The sequence below is a fragment of the Barbatula barbatula genome (assembly GCF_947034865.1).
Source record: "Barbatula barbatula genome assembly, chromosome: 21".
Classification (NCBI taxonomy): domain Eukaryota; kingdom Metazoa; phylum Chordata; class Actinopteri; order Cypriniformes; family Nemacheilidae; genus Barbatula; species Barbatula barbatula.
This window is the reverse complement of record NC_136784.1, coordinates 4,550,371-4,572,345: the sequence shown is the minus strand read 5'-3', so window position 1 is coordinate 4,572,345 and position 21,975 is coordinate 4,550,371. Positions and strand designations below refer to the sequence as shown.

Below are 21,975 nucleotides of genomic sequence, written 5' to 3'. Positions count from 1 at the left end.
GTGAGGATGTCACAAATTATATACAAAAACACAGATACCCAAATTAATCGAAATTAATACCATTTTATGGTATGAAACATTTTAAGTAAAAAATATGTCTGTAGAATTTAAAATAAATTGTGAACTATTCAAAGTTTAACACAAAACCCGGAACCGGCATGGACCGATATACAGCCCCAACCCTTATTGATCCTGAAAATGTTTCCCATACCACCATTTAAAACCATAACCTTTGTTGTGTTGTAACTTTGCACGCCTCTCGGTTTTATATTTAGACATGGAAAGATGACATTGCAGTATTACGGTGTACCATTTTATTATAGCCGCATTGTGTATTAGTATATTACAATATTCTATTTAGGTTTATATTTTATTGAACATTGATATACTTTTATTATTCATTTGAAAAACATGATAAAGTCTAAATAAGGACTAAAACAAAGCACATTTACCTAATAAATTAATGAATACACAGGAGGATAAAAGGTTATCATGTCCATTCAGTTCTATGAAATCGTATAAAATCGGATGAAGCGCGACTCCATAGAAAATGACATTGCGGATCTCTTTATGAAACAGCAATGAAATGAAATGGATTGAGTTATCTCTTTCACTGTTTTCAGTTGAGTGTTAGAATGATCAGAAATTTTAATTATGAACAACTCTTTCTAATAAAAAGAGCCTTCCTGTAGCTTACTGTGGTTAAAGCATGGCTCTAGCAACGCCAAGGTCATGGGTGCACATACTCTGATACAAATGTACTACAGTAAAATGCAATGGTAGTCGTTTTGGATAAAACCTTAACATCTGAAGAACCTTTCTATTTCACGAAAAGTAATTTTTGGTGAAGAAACGTTCTTATAAAAAGGCAAGAAAGAAATGGTTATGTAAAGAACCTTTGACTGAATGGTTCTTTGTGTAACAAAAAATGGTTCTTCTATGGCATTGCTGTGAAGAACCTTTTAAGAAGCTTAATATTTAAGACTGTACACGGTAGGAAAAATTGCTTTATAAATGTCTTTTTTTCTGATGAACACAAAATAAGATATTTTGAGGAATGCCTCCAAATATCTTTCTCTGTGTTCATCAGAAACGGTCCCTTTTGGTATGTCAATTCACATGCTTTTTTATGTTCTCTATGTCAACAGTTGTGTTATTTGCGTTTACTTGAATTTCAACTAAAGACCTTCTGAAAAAAATGTAATTGGTTTAAATAGGGTGCATCCCATAAGTCTCATAAGCCATGCAAACAACATCTAAGCAATAAATATATTTGTCTCCTCACAGTATTCATTATGAAAATGACAAAATTCATAACCGTAAAATAATATTGATTATTTAGTCCCGAGTTATTGTTTTCAAAGTGTCATGATTCAGAGATTTGAGCTGTTATCAGGAGGAATGTTTGACTCCTTGCTTAATGAAGAATGTAATTCACCAGCAGCACTTTGTGATGTATGTCCTGAAGTACAGTTACTTTTCTTCCATTTCATGCGGTTCATGATCTAATGCTCTGGACCTACCAAATCAATACTGTTCATAGGAAACTGTGTAAATAACAATTTGTCTTTGGCATGAGGTTCACTGTACAGTATGTCAGCAGTGTAATTGCTCAGAGGAACAGTTCTTTAAAGGTTCGACTTTGTGATAACAGAGTCCTATAAACACACATCTATGAGGGTGCAACTCTTATGACTCCTCTGTTGCTGCGGGGGAGCAAGATGTATTTTACACAGATTATCGGAACATTCTGATCTTCTGAAAGCCGTGATAATAAGGGCGTCATGACTTGATTTTATAATAATAAAACTTTAATTTTATGACAAGTCATCAAACTTTTCTATTAAAATAAACATGAATATGAAATTTGACATTGACTTTAATTACACACATAGATAACAAGCACAAATGTAAAGATCCTTCAGAAAAGATGCTCATTGATGACATCACATCTTATATTTTAAAAAGACATTGATTTGTCTCTTTATATTATATACATGCCCTGTAATTAACTGACGGCCCAAGGTGTTAGATCCCGCCCCCTCGGCAAAGAAAATTGTCCCTCAAATGTTTCTGGATGAGTCTCGCACAAATTTGTACACACCTGTGAGAAACAACAGGGAGGAGCCAAAGACTAACCCAAAAGGGAATCTTTATTTTGTTAGAGAAGGGATGATCAGAAGGAATTGACTCGCTGACATACATGTCAGAGACTATTTCAGACTGACAGAGGATCAGCAAGAGGGCTGAGCTAGATCTTAGAAAAGATACAATTATAAAATGAGACAGAACTAATAAATAGAAATAGGTAGACAAATACTGCTGATACAATCTTGGCCAGATATGGCCTTTCTACAGACGCTTGCACTTTTCCTAGTATTATTAGTCATCTTTAATACACCATGTAGAGCAGTAACAATAGAGAAAGAAGATGATAATACATTTAAAAGTTCCACAACGGATACTGGCTCCACAACCAACACGTCTGGTACTGCAGGGATCACAACACTACCCATTGTCACATGGAAGTGGCATCATGTGGAAACTCCTTACCTGGTGGCTCTCTGGATATTGACCTGTTGGCTTTGTAAATTAGGTAAGCAGCATCAAGTGATCATTATTACAATTTCAATAGCTACAATATTAATAAAGAGGAAAATAAATGACCATTTTGTATTTTATGAGATATGCAGATGCCAGATGTGGACTTAAAGTTTGAGTCGAGGTCGTAGCTCGCATTGTTTGTGTTTGTATGTGAAAACACTTATTAGGTCTTACATGGATTCGGTTGTTATAGATTACGTTCAAAAGGAAAGCGAGTGTTCATTCATTGCCTCACACGATTGTTGATTCATAAGGAACGAATAGAAAATTGCAAAGAAAATAACAGGGAAATTTACTTCCAGGAAAAACTGTGAAGGCCATGTTCTATTAAAGACAAGTAGTGTCTACATCTGAAAGCTGATTGTCCAAAGGGAAAGAAACAGGTTATCTGATTTGTTCAATTTTACATTACATACTGTACAACTCTCAAGTTCCTGCTTGTATTTAAAGTCCATACAATGTGCTAATGAATAAAATCAGAGTCAACTTTATTTTCCTATTAAAAAAAGATAGAGCTCGGCATTAGAAAGTTAAGTAAAATAGCAAAAAAAGAATAATAAATTGAACTTTGGATAATAAAAATTCGTAATAGTATAAATATTATAAGTATGCCAATCCATCAACAATGCATCTAATTAAATATAATTATCTGTGTTTACTCTTTTCTCTGTTGAACAGCAATTAAAAATTTGACTGTAAATTGTACATTTTAAAAGAAAAAAGATAGGATGGGCCTCAGCTTTTGACACAAATTCACATTTAAAGTTGTCTCAAAGGCACTATAAAGTATTTGTGTAAGGGCAAAAAGGCAATGTTTAAATGTTTACAATGTTTGATTCCCTCCTACATTTTTACTACACAAAGCTGCTAAAAAAGAAAGGATAAATAAAGCTGTCCAACTGGCCAACATCGCTTGAAGATTAGAAATGATGATTCATTCCCATCAAGTAATCTCCACCCTTAATAAGCAGATTTCCTGCTTATTAATTCACAAGTATTTATACCTGCCACGATCCCATCTAGTGGACTATAGAGGTATTGCAGAGTATAAAAATAACCTTTTCTTTTTTTACATGTTAAGGCACCATGGTGTCCCTTGGCTCTTGTTTCAGAAACACAAACATTCACAATCTAGAATGTGTAGTAATTTAGAGACGGCGAGAGAGAGAGAGAGAGAGAGAGATAGAGAGAGAGAGAGAGAGAGACAAAAGCCCAGTGTTGACAAGGTTAAACTGAAGGTGATGAGTCAAATTTATATATGTGTCAGACAGGCTGAAATGTAATTTTAGGTGAAAAATAATTATATAGTTATATATTTAACTCGACCAAAGTCTCAGTTTTGAAGATGAAGTCTACACAGATACTGTGCATTATTTAAAGGCTAAATAAAGCTTTTAAAGAAGCAAGGAATTTACATTTATGCACAATGATGCTTTTATACAAAGCGATTTACATTGCATTGCATTATACATTTGTTTCTGACTATGTGCAATCCCTTGGGATCGGACCCATGACCTTGGCATTGCTAGGGCCATGCTCAAACCACTGAGCCACAGGAAGGCTAATTTTAACATCAAACAATTAAAATCTATACCTGTCTGTCTCCCAGCTTTGTTACAATAGTATGTGTTTTATGTACTTTTATTTCATTCAGACGCCAATACAACAGACTGCTAAAGAAAATAAACAAGCATACGCAGAAGAAAAAACTGCTTTAGACATGTAACTATGCACCTGGTGTTACACATAAAGTTGAATCCTGTTTGTCTTGTATATGCCATCATGATGCTTGACACTAAAGCTCATGACTTTTATTTGCACTAAAAACATTAACCTGTATGCCATGTTGCAGTCTGAAGGTAAATGAAACAAATGTGATGCATGTATGTCGGCTTTAGTTTACAGTACGTTTGTTCATGTTTTATGTCAATAGGACATGGAGTTTAATGTTCCGATTCTGTTTGTCATTAGATTGTGAGTGCTTAACCTCACTAAGAATCTGTTAACTGCCTGTTGGCAAGAATTAAAGGAGGTATAAACGCAGATTTAGTTCCAGAACATGAACTATAACGTCATGACAATCATGTCTGTGCGGAGACATTCTACTCTCTGCTTTTAAAGAAATGATAGCGTTGAAACTATGCCTTACTGCTGGTTAATAATGTACCACATTAAATAATTAATGACCCACTTATGTCTTTGACTTTCATCAAAGGTACAGTGAAGCTAAATCATGAGAAAGAGCATTTTGTGATCATCAAAACTGTGCATGTTATTGTACGCCAGATTTAAAATGCAACACTCAATAATCCTTACTTATAACCTTTTCTACCTAACAAACTTTTCTCCCTAACCTTTTAGTATTTGTTGCTGTTCAATTGGAGACCCCTGGGTGTAGATCAAAGCATATATTAAATATCCAATTTACAGTTTATAATGTCAGTTTGATATGAAAGAAAGACAATTAATGTCTTTTAGTTACTTTTTCCATAGCCAAGAAAAAAATTCAAAGACCATTTCCAAATTATAAATTCTAATGAATTTTCTATTAATAGGTGTTTAGGTAAAATTTAAATTTTTGTTTTTTCTGTGAACTACTTAAAATTTCTCCCAAATGTAAAATGAAAACATTGTTTCTATATAAATTATATTTTCTTATGTGATAACCTTGAATTTTTGTCACAGTTTCAAGGTGTCTTTCACATGTTGGATACCTTTATGTTGGATAACTTTACGTGACTCCTGATGTTTGATTTTGTTAAAATTCAACAGACGCTGAACTGGAATGGTCACAATACATCTAGAAATGCTGATTAAATTAACATTTTTAATGGCCTTTGAATTGGTTCCAAGACAGTATATAAAAACTGAATTACTACATAGATGATGTCCAGTAGTTTTGTTAGTTATTCCAATGCAAAAAGACTTGCATCACAGAGAATTGAGACAAAAATGGTGGTTTTATTGTTAAAGTACACATTGTACAAAGTCTGCACACAGGTAAGGCGCCACCGAATGTGAAGCTCGCAGACACCTAGGAAGCACCATATCAATCATTACAAGAAATTTCCATAAAATACGCTTGTTACCATTACAATATTTATTTTTTGTCAAATCATGTTAAAAACACAAAGTCAAGGTCACCCACAGTAAAAAGGATGTAATTGTCCCCCTGAAGCTGTTACCTGAAGCTTAACAGTAGGTGTAGTTACAGGAACATTCAGGTTAAGCCTGTTCTATTTGTTAAGCATTACAGCCTCCGTTGCCAAATGACACGCATGGCAAGATTTTAATTATTCAGTCATAAGTACACATTTACATAAAATCAGATCTTTTAAATAATCCCAAAACACAATATTGTTTTTTACACTATTGAAAGATTTGTGTGAGGAAAATGGCAAAGTTTAGAATTGGAGGACATTAAAAAGTACAGAAAAGTATTATTGAGAGAAAAGCACCAAATAAAAACAGCAAAGCAGAATGTCTGGCAGAGGTTCATGCTGAATGAATGAAACCCGTTTGTGATCCATCCATTATTGCTTAAACACATTTTTTTCTAGAAAGCAACAAGCAAAGCAAATTGAGTCTTTCGCATTAATCTTAGACATTCAGGAACATTTTAGAAAACCTCAATACGCTCACCAGATTCAGAAGAGATCTCTTCATGAAATCAAACATTTTTCATCAAATTCTTGATGAGGATAAAATACAACAATTTTTATACAAACATTTATTTAGTTACTTTCGCCAACAATTCAAGCAATCTGGAGAATTCTGAGATTTTGAAGAATCGTCTGGGACAAGGTTGATACTTTAATGAAACTGTAACTGAAAACTCTTAAACTTGATTAAATCTAACTTTGACACAAGATGTACAAGCAACTTAAACTTTCTCCTGGAGTGTTTTTGAAAGCAAGCAAGCAAGGGAAACATTAACCAAAAAGGGTTAAAGATCAAGAAATTGTGAATGCATTGCTGGACTTGTGCAAGAAGTTGCTTTAAATGAAGTATATTCAACCTCACAAGCACCAGATAAACTATAATTTACCTCTAAACATTGAGCCGGATTTGTCCTCCATCCGCCTCTAAACTTCCAGTTCCGTCATAAAAGTTGAAACATCATTCAGAGATACAGTTTAACTTTTAGTTAAAGTCACTGATCTCAAATGAATCACAAAGTTCTAGTGAAGGTTTACTTTGTCCCTGTTGTTTATTGTCTTTATCACCAGGTGAAGAAAAAACATGAAACGCTAAATTTGTATGCTAGTTGCTTTAACCAGACAGATATGAAACCAAATGGATAATTGCATACAATTTATGTAACATCTCTTATTTTTTATCTAAAGAAATGATCTGCTAGAGTTTCACAAGTGACCCTAATGTCCAGCTGTGGTCAGATTTGATCAGATACCATGATATGAAATATGTTTCCCACAAAAATGTTCCTATCAAATTATCTACATACATCTACATAAATGATACAGCACTTTATCATTATTACATGTACACAGTTGTCGCTGTTCGGCCTATTTTATTTCCACATACAATGTGTTAGAATTGAAAGAAACAACGTTCTCCTCTGTCTTTCCAGTGTGTGAACTGAACCACAAAATCACCAGTGTGATTCCAGAAAGCGGCCTGCTCATCATCCTTGGATTCCTTTTGGGAGGAATCGTCTGGGGAGCGGACAAAGTGCAGACATTCAAACTGGTCCCTGTCAACTTCTTCTACTACCTGCTGCCTCAGATCATCTTGGATGCGAGTTACTGCATGCCAAACAAGTTATTCTTCAGCAACCTGGGTGCCATTCTGATCCACGCCGTTATCGCAACGTGCTGGAACGCGGTTAGCGTGGGCCTTGCGCTTTGGGGCTGCTGCATAGGGGGCGCGATGGGTAAATCCCAGATTTACTTGTTATATCTGTTACTTGCCATACAAAACGAATGAAGTGGAAATGTAATAAAAACACTGCAACAATGTTGTTGGCTCTCAGGGAATTTGAACATCGGCCTTCTGCAGTTCCTGTTGTTTGGTGCTCTGCTGTCAGCTGTGGACCCCGTGGCTGTGATCGCCGTGTTCGAGGAAGTCCACGTGAATGAGGTTCTCTACATCCTGGTGTTTGGAGAGTCGCTGCTGAACGATGGAGTCACAGTGGTGAGACTAACATTGTAGAGAATCTTGCCACTTCATGTTCAAGATGTTTCACAGTAAAAATATGACGCCTTAAATTTTACAGTAATTATTATTGCTTTTTATTACACGGCGCTCTGGAATACTTGATTCTGATTGGCCAGGGTTGTTCTTTCCTTATAACAACCGCACAAAACTAATAACAACCGGCGGCCTGTACATTATGACTTACATATATAACTATTTCAAATGTTGTCTGTTCGTGAATTGATATAACTTGAAATTGATTCATTTGGTGAGCTGAAGTATTGTAAAAAAGCAAAACATTTCGACACATCATGAATGAACCATAGTATCAGAACTTAAAACGTAAAAAAGTAATTATTGCATTTTAATAACATTTCTTTTGATTTCCCCATCAAAGGTGCTTTATAATGTGTTTGATGCGTTTGTATCATTGGGAGGCCCGAAGATCAATGCTGCAGAGATCGTCAAGGGCATAAGTATTATTATGACTTCTTACGACTTATTCAACAAAAAAAAAAAAAAAAAAAGTCCGAGACCAACTGCGAAGTCTTCTATTGTGCATTGCGTTGCTATTTTGCACTCAATTAAAAAACGTTGCAATATGTGCTTGAAAATTTGAGTGAACACAGAATTTTTAAATGTACATATTTGCGTATTTAGTATTTACAGTTGGCATCAACAAGACATCTAAATTACCCCAGCATGAATTAAGACTCTAAATAAAAAAAATCATGAAAATAGGGCACAATATACTGTATTATTATGAAGAAATATTTTACAAGGATTTTACATTTTGCACTGTATTAAATTACATTTTAGCATTAACGGAAATGTCCGTAAAATAAAATAAAGGACTGCTAGTACTTCATCCGTTTTTGTAAGGGATTGTTTTACAGTGTGGGGCATAAAAAATATGTCATGTTCAATATTTCAATATTTCAGAACAGATCTACAGTTAAAGATCCAAAGTGGTCTCAGACTATTGGACAGATTGTTATTAGTGTTACTGTCTATATACCTCCTTGTTCATTCTGCCTTTTCGCAACTGACCCTATGGACCTTTTTCTTCTAGTTTCGTTCTTTGTGGTGGCGTTTGGAGGCTCGTTCCTTGGTGTCATATTCGCAATTATAACATCCATTTTGACTAGGATCACTTATAAAGTTCAGATCATTGAAGCTGGTTTCATCATCGTCATTGGCTACCTGGCGTACCTGACGGCTGAGATGCTGTCACTCTCTGCAATCCTTTCGTAAGATCTTCTTATACAAATTCTTCCTGTAGCTCATTGGTAATAGCATTGCGTTAACTACACAAGGTTATGGGTTCGATCCCAGGGGATTGCAGATACCTACAGTATGTAAAATGTATAGGATAATGCAATGTAAGTCGCTTTGGATAAAAGCGTATGCCTAAATGTAAATGTAATTGTCTTGAAGCTTTTTTAACGTTTTAAAATGTATACAATTTACAGTCAGTTTTTTAAGAAAGGAATGAACAGCTATGTTTTTGTTTGATAGGATTACCTTTTGTGGGGTCTGCTGTCAAAAGTACATCAATGCCAACATGGATGAGAAATCGGTGACAACATTACGTTACTCCCTGAAGGTGATGGCCAACGGCTCAGAGACGATGATCTTCATCTTCCTGGGAGTTTCAGCCATCGATAAAAACATCTGGGTTTGGAACACTGGCTTCATCCTGCTCACCATCCTATTCGTTATTGTATTTAGGTTCATGGGTGAGTCTGAATCCAAGAGTCATAAATGGATTTGAAAGTGTGATAAAAATATGCAAGTGTACTTTTTATAACCCCAATGTAGCTGTTCAGTCACGGTGTCAATTTGGACATCAATACAAAAGTCTAACTTAACATGGGTTCTCTCAAGAATAATAGCAGATCTACTTTATCCACGAAAGCCAGAATGTGTGATTTCTTCATTTCTGCAGGTGTTTTTTTCCTCAACTGGATCTTAAACCAGTCTAGACTGATTCCCATTAGCTTCACGGATCAGCTCGTGATGAGCTACGGTGGCCTGCGAGGGGCTGTGGCTTACGGATTGGCGGCCCTTTTAGACGAGAAAAAGATCCCGGAGAAGAATCTGATGTTGGGTACCACGCTCATCGTGGTTTATTTCACTGTCGTTCTTCAGGTGTGGCCCACTCACAACCAATGCACAAAAAATGGTTTAGTTGAATTTGCATGTTTATTTTACTCATCTAGTAATCCCCGTGTGTCCTGTTCCTGTAGGGAATCACAATGAAACCACTGGTCCAATGGCTGAATGTAAAAAGGTCAACGAAGTCTGATCTGACACTCGTTGGAAAGGCGAACAACAGGGTAGCTGTTTGCTAGAAATTTGCTGTTTGTCAGTCATTGCTAGAAATAAATATTTACAGAATCATGCATGTTACCTTTATATTTATGCTATTTGGCAAATGCATTTATCCAAAGCCACTTAAAGTGCATTTAAGGTATGAGTGTGATCTGTCAGAATCAAAGCCAGAATGCTCTGTTGCAGGAACAATTGCACATGAATATAATCATGGTTTTGTGTGCGTCTCTATAGGTATTCGAGCATGCAGTGACAGCAATGGAAGACATCTGTGGACGAATGGGAGATAACTGGTGGACCAGAAAGTAAGCAATCTGATAGTTCAGTAAAATAAGAAAAAACCTACACATATTATATAATAAAATTATACATATACTAGGTGTTCGTGAGATCATTTTTCCAAATTTCGCTTTTCTAGTTGGAACAACTTTGACAACAAGTACCTCTGCTGGTTACTAATGAAGAAAGATGCAAGAAAGATAAATGATAAAATTTTAGGTGCCTTCCACACGCTCAATATGGAGGATGCCAGAAATTACGTCATTGAGGTTAGGAATTTTTTTTTAATGATTCGGCATGAAATCAACCGCTTGTATTTCTTACAAATGTACAAATGAGATTGTACAAATGAATTAGCCGAAATTAGACACTTTGTAAAATAGTTACGTTTTTGCTGCATGATTGTGTTGTTCATTACATTGTTGTTGTAGTCAGTCACAGAAAAGTTGTGTAATAATCTTCAAAAATGTAATAGTAAATTAGGCACATTTCCAGTTTTTCATGCTAATTTGAACTTTCCATAAAAGTGTTTTTAAGTAAAGTCTTTGCACGTGGTGGCCATGTTTGCAATGCCTCCAGGCAGCTATTTCAGTCCTACAAGACCACATCCCATCTAACCGAATACGGAAAAAAAATAATGTGAAATGATATATCTAAAATGAGATTTATCACAAAACAAAATAACATAAATTCAACACCAATTACCTTGAACATGTTCAAATGCATACGTTTATTTCTAAATGAATTGCGCTAATAATAACAACACCTTTGCCCGTTGTTCTACAATATATCATCGACAATACAGTAAATGTTCTTTATTTTTCACATTTAGAATGAAAAAAAAGGATCTCTGGATTTTATTCGTAATGAATACGCAGCCAATGTTAACTTTGAAAAGAAGCTCGCTTTATATTACGCAGACATCATGCCCGACATCATGGCTGACATGTCAGATTACGACTTTAACATCGAAAACCTTCCTGTGACCTCTGTCGTGTAAGTAGTCAGACAGATATGTTGCTTTGACAATTGAAACACAAATAATAATCAATATAATTTCTGTCCAATCAGAAGGAACCCAGTTCCCTCGGTATCCATGGACATCTATGAACAGGACACGAGGGCCATGAATGAAGAACTCAATGCCCATCATCTTCTAGAGCAACATCTCTATAAAAGCAGGATACATGTAAGGACATCCACAGGACTTAAAATCTATTGTTGACAATACACGATAATCTATACAGTTGACAAAACCGACCATATTCCATTTATTCAATCCACTGTTTTGTATCTATTTTCCTGCAGAACCGTCCCACATACAGCCGCAGTCACCATAACACTACACAGAACCCAGAGGAGGTTCAGGAGGTCTTCCAGAGGACCATGAGGAACCGACTGGAGTCCTTCAAAGTTGCAAAGAGAGGTGTCAGCCCTGCCAACAAAAAAATCTCCAAACATTCTAAGAAGGTAGCGCATCTGCACATCCTCAAATTTAACTTTTGTTGAAAAGATCTTTCAAAAAACAAGAAATGTGAATGATTAATTAAACAATAGTTAATTTACATGATTGTATATGCATTACACTTGTTTTCAGACAAATGGAAAGCCTGTAGACCCTCAAAGGACCCATCCATTTGGAGATGAAGGTAACATATTTTATGAGCATGATTTAGTAATAACTAGTACTGTAACTTGCTCATGCTTAAAGTAGGATTCATATTATTTTTGTTTTGCCTGATCAGATTTTGAGTTTTCTGCAGACAGTGCCTCAAGCAGTGATGCTGCTGCTAATTTTCCCGGAAGAAGCAACAGATCTGGAGGTAATCTTACATTATGTATCAAAAACATACTTACTTATACGCATATGTAACAATGTTTCTCATGATCTTAAAAATCTATTAATCAGAAGATGTGTGTTTCAATGTTTGAACTCCCTTTTGTAGAAATATAATTGTGCCAACATATGAATGAATTTGATTAGAAAACCTAATGTTTATTAAAATACATTTTTTAAATGGATTCTTGTGACCAAATAATAAATAAAAAACAGTCAAAAAGGGTCTAGCATGGATGAAAATTCCTTCAACACATTTGAAACAACGTGAAGATTATTTCCATATCATACTCATCTTCTATTTTTTTAGCTGGTACAGACAATCCTGCATTCGTCCATGAGACAGACACCTCTTCTCCTGTGAGAAACCCATATATGGCCCCGTCCCAGAGGGCCCAGGGAGGAATGCCCTTGACACCCAGCGATCTCAGACGTCCAGCACAACTGAGAACGACTAACCGTTCCACGGACACATTTGTGATGGCTAATGCTTCTTTCGATAAAGAGGCACCTGAGAAACACGAGGACAAACCTGGATCACAGAACACCAGATTATAATTCAAAAAATATTCCCATCCACCAACATTAATTTGCCATGTAGTTGATTAGATTCATGTCATTTAATTTGCATGGCACAGTAAATGACACCTAGCGGATTTACTGTCTTTTCATACAATGAAAGTAAATGGTGACCTATTGCCATCCCAGATCTCCATTTTCTTCATGATATGGAAAAAGCTATAGCATGAACACCTTTTGGATTCTCCAAAAGGAACATAATATTGAAATTAATTGACATGATTGTAAGTAAATATGTATAGAATTTTTGTTTTTGGCGAACTCTCCAGGTGTGTATTTACTTTCTCTAAAATGTTTATAACACCATGCAAAACATTGTTGGTAAAGAAAACAAAATACAGAGGGGATGTATAAACTATCAATAAAGTACTTATCTTAGATGTTATAGAGCAGGCAACTCTTGTGGTGGAGACTGTAATAGCACTTTACTTTAACCGCATTCAATAAAACGGATCACTGTAGTGGTGGCCAGATTTGTTTTGTCCGAAATTCTGTGACACATTTCGAGCACTGCATAATTTGACCCTGTTGACGCTAATATGAAGAAATATTTATTACTATATTATTGGTCTATTGGTGGTAATTTATTCAACGATGTGCCGTAATTCTGTGGGCTTTGCTTAATTCTATCATAATATAAATTCTGACTTGATTTTACCATAAATATTTTTTCCCACAGTTAAACACTTTAAAATAAGTAATTTATAATAATAAAAAAATCTCTGGATCACAACCTGTGAATTCTTGGCTTAACATTTTGTTTTAATTTATGTTAAAACTTGTTTGTGGTACCAACTTAAACAGTAAATGTTTGAATGTTGCAAATGAGCAAATAAACACTGTAGTAAAGGTGTATTCAGTGTGATTTCTGTGATTTTCAAACTCAATGCAAATTAATGAGAAACATTCAATATTATTTTCTTGATTTATACATGACTGATGACTTTATGTGGTCCAGTGTGTCATTTTTTGGAGGATCTATTGACAAAAATGCAATTTAATATACTAAACTGTCTTCAGAGGTGTATAAAGACCTTACATAATGAGGTTTCATGTTTTTATAACTTTAGAATGAGCTTTTTCTATCTACATACACCTACATTCTATCTGGTCCACTTGGATGAAATTCGTATTCATGTTGTTTATACTGTCATTAGCCCTAAACAGACAAATATGTTATATCCTTCGGCAAAAAATCTAAAAAGTGACAACATATTGGTTCTGTGCAGCCACCATGGAGCTTCAAAAGGGGAGGGCTGGAGTGAGCCGTTGGTTGCAATTCTCAACCTTACCCGTAGATGCCGCTGAATTTCATACTTGAACTACATAAAAAACATGTTTTGCAAAAATGTTCGACAGGAAAACAAAAGGTTGGTGATTTTTCTGTAAATTTAAATATAAAACAACAGTAAAAACTCTTGAGACAACACATATTTTGCAACTGCATCTCTCATAGGATGTACCAAATTCACCAAATTTAACCAATGATGTACTTTTCATGATGTAGTAGTATAAATGTATAAATACATTCCAGGACATATACTACCAAGTTGGCATTGTCCTTGTCAGCATGTCTCCATGCCATATATAACAGAACTGTGATGTGCTGTTATGTAACATAAATGTTAAGTCCTTCCACTAATGTCTCAGGTCAGTAGCTTTTACTGACACATGCAAACACGCACACACACAGGTACAGGCCGTACTAATGATTTCCTTTATCCCGTCATATTCAGACTGGGCCAAATAGTCATTGTTTAACTCAAATTTGTGGAAACGTTCCTTTTGGAATTGCACACACCACCTAAAGTCAATATGATCTTACAGAATAAAATTTTTAACATCTTAAAAAATATTGTATTTTATTTTATTTTATTATTCTTTTTTCTTTTCTTTTCTTTTCCTTTCTTTTTTTTCTTTTCTTTTCTTTTCTTTTATTTTCATCATCTTATTTTATCTTATCTTATTTTATATAGCAAGCTCCACATAGAACCATACAGAAATATATTACAGTTTGTAAAACTCACAGTGAAAATTTACTTAATGAATATGTACTGTTAATTTAGAGGCAGAATTTGGAAAGAACAGACTGAAGAATTTGTGCACCAAAATATCCTCCAAAAGAAACAAAGTGTCATTCAGTGTAACAATGCGGCGGAACAGACTGTTAACGTTGACTGAACACTAACCAGCGTGAACTCCAGGGGAAAGTTTTAAACAGAAGCATAAAGAGTAATGATCAAAAACGTGACACTCGGGTGACGTACTGTAGATCTCAGCCCCCTTTCTGTGTAACAAATTAAAAGCCTTCAGCTCTTATATTACACACTACCCACAATACACATAACCTCTCCTGGACTACAAAGACAGAGAAACTCATGGACGGCCAGCAAGAGAAGAACACACACACACAAAACAAAGGATGAACTCTCTGAGGATTTTGTATAATAGGGTGAACAACTGCAAGGAGCTCACTGGGACATTCTAATGGAAGTTTAGCACAGAGTCTGTATATATATTTGTCCAGGACAACCACATCACACACTGTGAATCATTATCACTCAAACTTCACAATGTCAACCTCTGTCGGCTTCTACATGTGGAGGACAGTTTTCATGTTGTGTCTGGTTAACCCTTTAATGCAAGGACTAAATGGAGAAGAATCTGATCATCATCATAAAGAAACCAATATCACAGGACTTCAAATAGTCAAATTTCAGTGGCATCACGTGGAGGCGCCGTACCTAGTGATACTGTGGGTTTTTGTGGCTTGTGTGGCAAAACTATCAGGTAAAAGTTTAAACTTTAAGGTAACATTTTCTATAAAATTCTACGTTAAGACTGGATGGAAAAATTGCCTAGTTATTGTCATTTTACAACAAATGACTGCAACTGCTAGTATACTAGACTGCAACTAATGTTAACCTATTCAACCTTACTGTAAGTTATCCACCAAATACATAGATTATGTTTTTAAAACATCCATTAAAACATGCAGCATTCGTTATGATTGAACTATATTTAATAAGACGATAAAGTTAAGTTTAGTCCTGCAAAATATCACTTTGTAACTAGTATAACAGCACTCGGAGTATACTGAAAGAGTCCAGGCACATATTGCTAACATGTAAAACGATAAAAAATAATTGCAAATAAACAGGCTCTACAAGATCCAGTTTGCATTAAAAATTATACATTTATATTAAAGGGGTCATGACATGGCTAAAATTGTCGGGATAGGGTGGTGGACAGAACACAGTTGCAGGCAAGGAAAGGGTTAAACAAAAATGACGAGGGAAAATTATGTAGGGAAGGTGTCAGGAATCAATCACTGAGGGGAAGCTAATGAGGGAATGAGGGGGCGGGTCAAGACCGGAGAGAGCACATGGCATGCCAAAACTAACAATGCGATGTCTCTCTACACACAAAACACGTGGGTCTGTCATGATCCTGTTTGTTTTAGATGTATACACGATTTAAGTTTAAAAAAGGCTGTTTTACAAAGCTAATCACTCTGAAAAGCGAGGTGTGCTATGATTGGCCAGTTAGCCAGTGCGTAGTGATTGATCGAATACTGCCAGCGTGTGATGGAAATGTAACCCCTCTTACCGTATTTGGAACATCAGGTTTCAAAGCAATTGTAGGCTACTGAGAGGTACGCCCACCTTACTTCCGTATACATATGGGCGGTCTTAGTCAAATCATACCACGAACTGACATAGTTTTGTGGGGGTGTGGTTACACAATGCATTTCAGGCAGGTCTGGGTGAGAATTCGCTTTTAGACAGAATTAATCTTTTGTTCCGACACTTTAATTTGAGCAATTATACTTGTCTAATACATGCATGGGCAACTTATAACACACAAAGGACACAGAAAAACTCATATTCACTCCATATGACCCTATTAAATATTTATGAATAAAACGTTTTACATGAATGACATCTATACACCATTTAAAATGTTACATAAAATGTTAGACAAAAATGTCTCCTAATACATACATACATGCCATGTATTCTTTGTCTGTCTCTCCAGTGATTGAACTAAACCACCATGTCATCAGTGTGATTCCAGAAAGTGGCATGCTCATCATTATAGGATTTATTTTGGGTGGAATAGTTTGGGCAGCGGACATGCAGCAGACTTTCAAACTGACACCCACCAACTTCTTTTATTACTTACTTCCCCAAATCATCTTGGATGCGAGTTACTTCATGCCCAACAAGCTCTTTTTCCGAAACCTGGGTTCTATTCTCATTTACGCTATCGTTGGAACATGTTGGAACGCGGCTGCCGTGGGCCTCTCGCTGTGGGGCTGCTATGAGGCGGGAGCCATGGGTAAATCTAATACTGTCCTATACTGCTTTTTCAATTCAATATTTATTCAAGTGTGATACAACATGACAGACAAAATGATGATTACTTTCTGAATTGATGTGATCATCAGGTCACATGGACATTGGTCTTCTGCAGTTCCTTCTGTTTGGTAGTCTGATCGCTGCTGTGGACCCCGTGGCAGTGATCGCTGTTTTTGAGGAAGTGCATGTGAATGAAGTGCTCTTTATCCTGGTTTTTGGAGAATCACTTCTCAACGATGGAGTGACAGTGGTAGGAGATGATTTCCACAAAAGCCAGAATGACAAAATTCTATTAGCACATTATCTCTTCACTTATGTTATCATAATTTTGTCTTTTTTGTAGGTGCTTTACAATGTATTTGATGCCTTTGTTGCTCTTGGAGGTCCAAGGATTAATGCTACAGAGATATTCAATGGCATAGGTATGAATACTTAACTCTATCCTCTTTTGCATTTTTGGGTTTTGCCACCTCACAAGAAATTTTCTATTTTTCTTTCTAGTGTCATTTTTCGTGGTGGCTTTCGGAGGTTCGTTTCTTGGGATTCTATTCGCTGTTCTGCTGTGCCTGCTCACCCGGCGCACCAAAAACATTCAGATCATTGAAGCTGGCTTCGTCTTTGTGGTGGGATACCTGTCTTACCTGACAGCAGAGATGTTATCCCTTTCTGCAATACTTTCGTAAGAATCTTTTAAACAATGTAACATTTCAATATGTTTACGCGTTAACATTCACATTCATATGATTTTGTATTTATATATTTTAAGTTCCTATGATGTTAATGTTTTCCTGCATAACAGAATCACCTTCTTCGGGGTCTGCTGTCAGAAATACATCAACGCCAACATGGACGAGAAATCTGTAATAACAGTCCGTCACGCCATGAAATTGTTAGCGAACGGCTCGGAGACCATGATATTCATATTTCTGGGCATTACAGCAATTGATAAAGCCATCTGGGTTTGGAACACTGGCTTCATAATACTCACACTCATCTTCGTCTTCATTTACAGAATCATAGGTAAGACAACTTTGTGCCAAACAGAGATGATCTCATATTTGTGATTGAATATTTGTGAATGAATATTTGGTTTTGAAAAACTCGCATGCTTAGGAAATGTTTGTTTGCAGGTGTTTTCTTTCTTACCTGGATCCTCAATAAGTTTAGGCTGGTTCCCATCGAGGTCATCGATCAGGTTGTGATGAGCTACGGTGGCCTGCGTGGGGCAGTGGCATACGGACTGGCAGCCATGTTGGATGAGGACAGGATAAAAGAGAAAAATTTAATTATTAGTACCACGCTTATCGTAGTGTATTTCACCGTCATTCTTCAGGTAAAAACTATTCCCCCCAGCCATTTTCAATCAAAATGATGAAAACCAAAGTAAAATGGATTATACTATAAAGTTAAATGTGTTTTTTTAGGGAATTTCAATGAAGCCACTGGTTGAATGGCTTAAGGTGAAACGGGCGGCTCATTCTGACTTGAAACTTGTGGAAAAACTAAACAATAGGGTAACTATCGATTCTTCCAAGGGCGGATTAAGGTGGTCAGGGGCCCCTAGGCTGCTCTTTGAATTGGACCTTTAAACCTCATACAAGAACTTACTGAATGTGTTTTTTACTATCATCATTATAAACAAATGTGACCCTGGAAAACAAACCAAGTCTTAAAATTTAGATTTTTACATCATATGAAAGCTGAAAGCTTTCTATTGATATATGGTTTGATGGGACAATATTTGGCCGAGATACAACCGTTTAAAAAATTATTATTTGCCTTTGAAGTTGCTTATCAGACGCACTGTAGCGCGACATCCACTAAAAAATTAAGTTTTGATATATTTACAAAATATTTTAATGGAACATGATCTTACTTAAAGAAAAATCGAAAATTTTAACCCATACAATGTATTATTGGCTAAAAATGTTCCGCCGCTACTAATGACTGGTTTTGTGGTCCAGGGTCTCAAATTGTTTAACCGTTTAAGATATAAGCAATTCGTTTTTTTGTGTAATACACATGAAGGCTTTTGACCACATATTGGCGGCAGTTGAAGACATTTGTGGACGCATTGGAGATAACTGGTGGACAAGAGGGTGAGTGTGCCTCAGTTCTCATCTTATATAAAATTACTTTACTGGTGTTTTGTATGTGAGGTTATTTAAACAAATATCTCTCCATTGGTCCTTCTTTTAGCTGGAACAGGTTCGAGGAAAAGTATATCAGCTGGGTATTGATGAAACCTAAAGCTAGAAAGAACAGAGATTACCTCTTTAGTATCTTTCACAGACTCAATCTGGAAGATGCCATCAACTATGTCAGTGAGGTAAGTCTTTTTTTAAATAAATATTGCAGTGTATTTCTGACTTTCTTAAACTTTAATCCTGTTACTTTTTATAAAACTGCCACCAGAATAGACGTTTGCAACTTTGCACACAAACATGCAAACATGAGTTACTGTTGTCTCGATTAACATTTACACAATTTAAATTTGGGCTTTGAGATCACCAGTGCATGACAAAAAGAACGCTAATAAGATTATTGCAACATCTGTTTACATTTCAATTACTTTTCTTGAAATTGACGATGCTATTAACAAAGTCCATCTTTAATTTAGTTTATTTTGTGTTTTTTCCTTTTTTAGCCATAATTGAAATCACAATTTTGCATCAATGTATCATATGCATAGTATTAACAAGATATCAATGAATTATTGTCAATGTAGGCATATTACAACACCCTTTACATCTTAAAAATGTTGCTTGATTACAGTTAAAAATTAATATTACAAAAAATGAATGTCAATTTTTTTACCCAGGGTGAACAACAAGGTTCTCTGGCCTTCGTTCGTAGTGAGCAGGCTGCAAACATAGATTTCCAAAAGCAGTTCGATTCAGAATTTGCTGACATGATGCCCGATATAATGGCTGATATGAATTATGAGATGGGAATCGAAAACATTTCTGTCACCTCCATTGTGTAAGTGAATGGGTTTTCCACAAAATTGCTAGTTTTCCAAAATTATTACATATAATAAAAAACATTAAAACCATCATAAATTTAAGTTGAATATATCTAAATTTGCTTGGATTGCAATGCCCATACCACTGACAGTGGTATACATCAGTTGGCAAAATGTTCCAGAGGTTAACATTGTTTTGTCCTTTCTTGAATTAGTAAAGACACCATTCCTTCGGTTTGCCTTGACATCCATGGACAAGACAGGAAGAAATCATTTGATGACTTCAATGCCCACCATCTTCTACAGCAACATCTATACAGAAGCAGAAAACATGTATTGCTCTGCTCTACTTATCAAATGAGTGAATGCGCTACGTTTTTTAAATGGAAAACACATTACCTAAACAACCACATTCATATCCTCTCTTTCTCCTCAGCATCGTCACAAATTCAGTCGTAGTCACTTTAGCATCAACCAGAGTGAGAATGAAATGCAGGAGATCTTTCAGAGGACCATGAGGAGCCGTCTTGAGTCCTTCAAATCTGCTAAAATGGGTGTCAACCCGGTCAAAAAAATAAAGCACCACAGGAAGGAGCATACACATACGGTATAGATCGTCTATCAACTATAAATACAACGCAAGTTTTTGTGTTGCATCTCTCATGTTATACATACATTTTCAGATGGCTAATGGACACCCAGAGAGCACAAACTATCTTTATGAAGATCAAGGTATCTCTCCACCCCTCCATTAATGCATTAATCCATTCATCAACTGTCTTTTATTAACTGTTTTTTGTGTTTTAGTAGACATTGTTGCGAGCAGTGAGACAAGTGCCACAGGAGAACATTTCACATTAGACGCATATACATTAAGAGGTGAGCAAATTCTTTGTATATAACGATTGAACTTCATACTATGGTGTTCAAATTCAATAGAAAGCAATTATTTATGTTTCTTACATGGTCCACTGAAGCTGGCATAGATAATCCAGCATTCATGCCCGATATGGACATGGCCACGCAAAGCCCCCCCTGGCTAACAGAGACAGAGATTGACACGGCTGTTGCACCTTCTCAAAGGGCCCAACGACGCCTTCCCTGGACACCCAACAGGCTGCGGCGTCTGGCACCCATGAGGATCAGCAACAGTTCCACAGATTCCTTCCTTATGGCTGATGTTTTTATAACCGAAGATATGCCAGAGGAACCGGCCCAAAAAGACCAAGCAAAATTGTAGCCACGCGTTTTGTTCGTGAAAATAAACCTGAAAAACTTGTTTGAGCATATTTATCATACCTAAAAATGAGACTAACACCAGTGAGCATGGACCAAATTTCCCACTGAAGGTTTCCAGCATCTTGTTGGATTTGGTGATGGACTTGTTTTTAACTCTTCATCTCAAGCAAAGTTGTGTGGGAGAGTACCGTAAAGAAATCCACATTGTGCAAGCAAACACATATGGTTATAACTATATGTAAAATACTAGAGCTTGTTTTTTCAATGTTAGTTCTACCCAAAATGTTTGATCATTTACTCATGTAACTCCAAAATAATCTTCCGTAAACCACAAAATACGATATTTTATAAAATAATACTGGATCCCATTGATCACAATTTCACATGCACATTTCTCAATATCTATAAAGAGTCATACAGGTTTCGAATGACACGTACTGTGAATACATTTACAGAAACTTCATTTTTGGGTGAACTGTCCACTGTAACAAAAGCGTAAAACAAATCCTTTTGTATATTCTTCCCTGCATTACAATTTATTTAACTATTTAAATATTTCTTAAAAATACATTTCCTAATATTCTCTCTTTCAAGAAACCCTTTAAATGAGAGGTGATATC

At 35.9% G+C, this 21,975-nt stretch overlaps 2 protein-coding genes across 3 annotated transcripts; both read left to right on the top strand.

The window, feature by feature from the left end:
* The first annotated feature begins 2,079 nt into the window (after window positions 1–2,079).
* Window positions 2,080–13,644, top strand: slc9a3.2 (solute carrier family 9 member A3, tandem duplicate 2). 2 transcript variants are annotated; one of them, XM_079485649.1, is made up of 16 exons: window positions 2,080–2,596; window positions 7,196–7,498; window positions 7,598–7,758; window positions 8,159–8,237; window positions 8,834–9,011; window positions 9,280–9,500; window positions 9,710–9,912; window positions 10,011–10,100; window positions 10,330–10,400; window positions 10,514–10,643; window positions 11,207–11,370; window positions 11,446–11,563; window positions 11,683–11,844; window positions 11,972–12,023; window positions 12,138–12,197; window positions 12,522–13,644. In XM_079485649.1, exons 1-16 carry the CDS (start codon window positions 2,344–2,346, stop codon window positions 12,767–12,769), a joined length of 2,493 nt encoding a protein of 830 aa, XP_079341775.1. In that variant the 5' UTR covers window positions 2,080–2,343; the 3' UTR covers window positions 12,770–13,644. The 2 variants fall into 2 exon arrangements, with proteins under 2 accessions (XP_079341775.1, XP_079341774.1); XM_079485648.1 differs by having other exon boundaries at window positions 12,120–12,197; window positions 12,522–13,643.
* Window positions 13,645–15,363: 1,719 nt separating this feature from the next.
* slc9a3.1 (solute carrier family 9 member A3, tandem duplicate 1) lies at window positions 15,364–21,356 on the top strand (the record flags this gene model as incomplete). The annotated part of the gene is made up of 16 exons (XM_079485043.1): window positions 15,364–15,580; window positions 16,829–17,131; window positions 17,241–17,401; window positions 17,495–17,573; window positions 17,653–17,830; window positions 17,951–18,171; window positions 18,282–18,484; window positions 18,576–18,665; window positions 19,180–19,250; window positions 19,351–19,480; window positions 19,973–20,133; window positions 20,332–20,449; window positions 20,553–20,723; window positions 20,800–20,848; window positions 20,924–20,995; window positions 21,094–21,356. The coding sequence occupies 16 exons, from the start codon at window positions 15,364–15,366 to the stop codon at window positions 21,354–21,356; spliced, it is 2,487 nt and encodes an 828-aa protein (XP_079341169.1).
* Window positions 21,357–21,975: the final 619 nt, after the last annotated feature.

What these genes read in the sequence shown, in the direction of transcription:
- slc9a3.2 (XM_079485648.1), top strand. Translation starts at nt 2,344, where the DNA reads ATGGCCTTTCTACAGACGCTTGCACTTTTCCTAGTATTATTAGTCATC. An exon ending in AGAGATCGTCAAGGGCATAA is followed by an intron (nt 8,238 to 8,833) that starts GTATTATTATGA and finishes TTTTTCTTCTAG; the next exon opens with TTTCGTTCTTTGTGGTGGCG. An exon ending in CTTCCTGTGACCTCTGTCGT is followed by an intron (nt 11,371 to 11,445) that starts GTAAGTAGTCAG and finishes CTGTCCAATCAG; the next exon opens with AAGGAACCCAGTTCCCTCGG.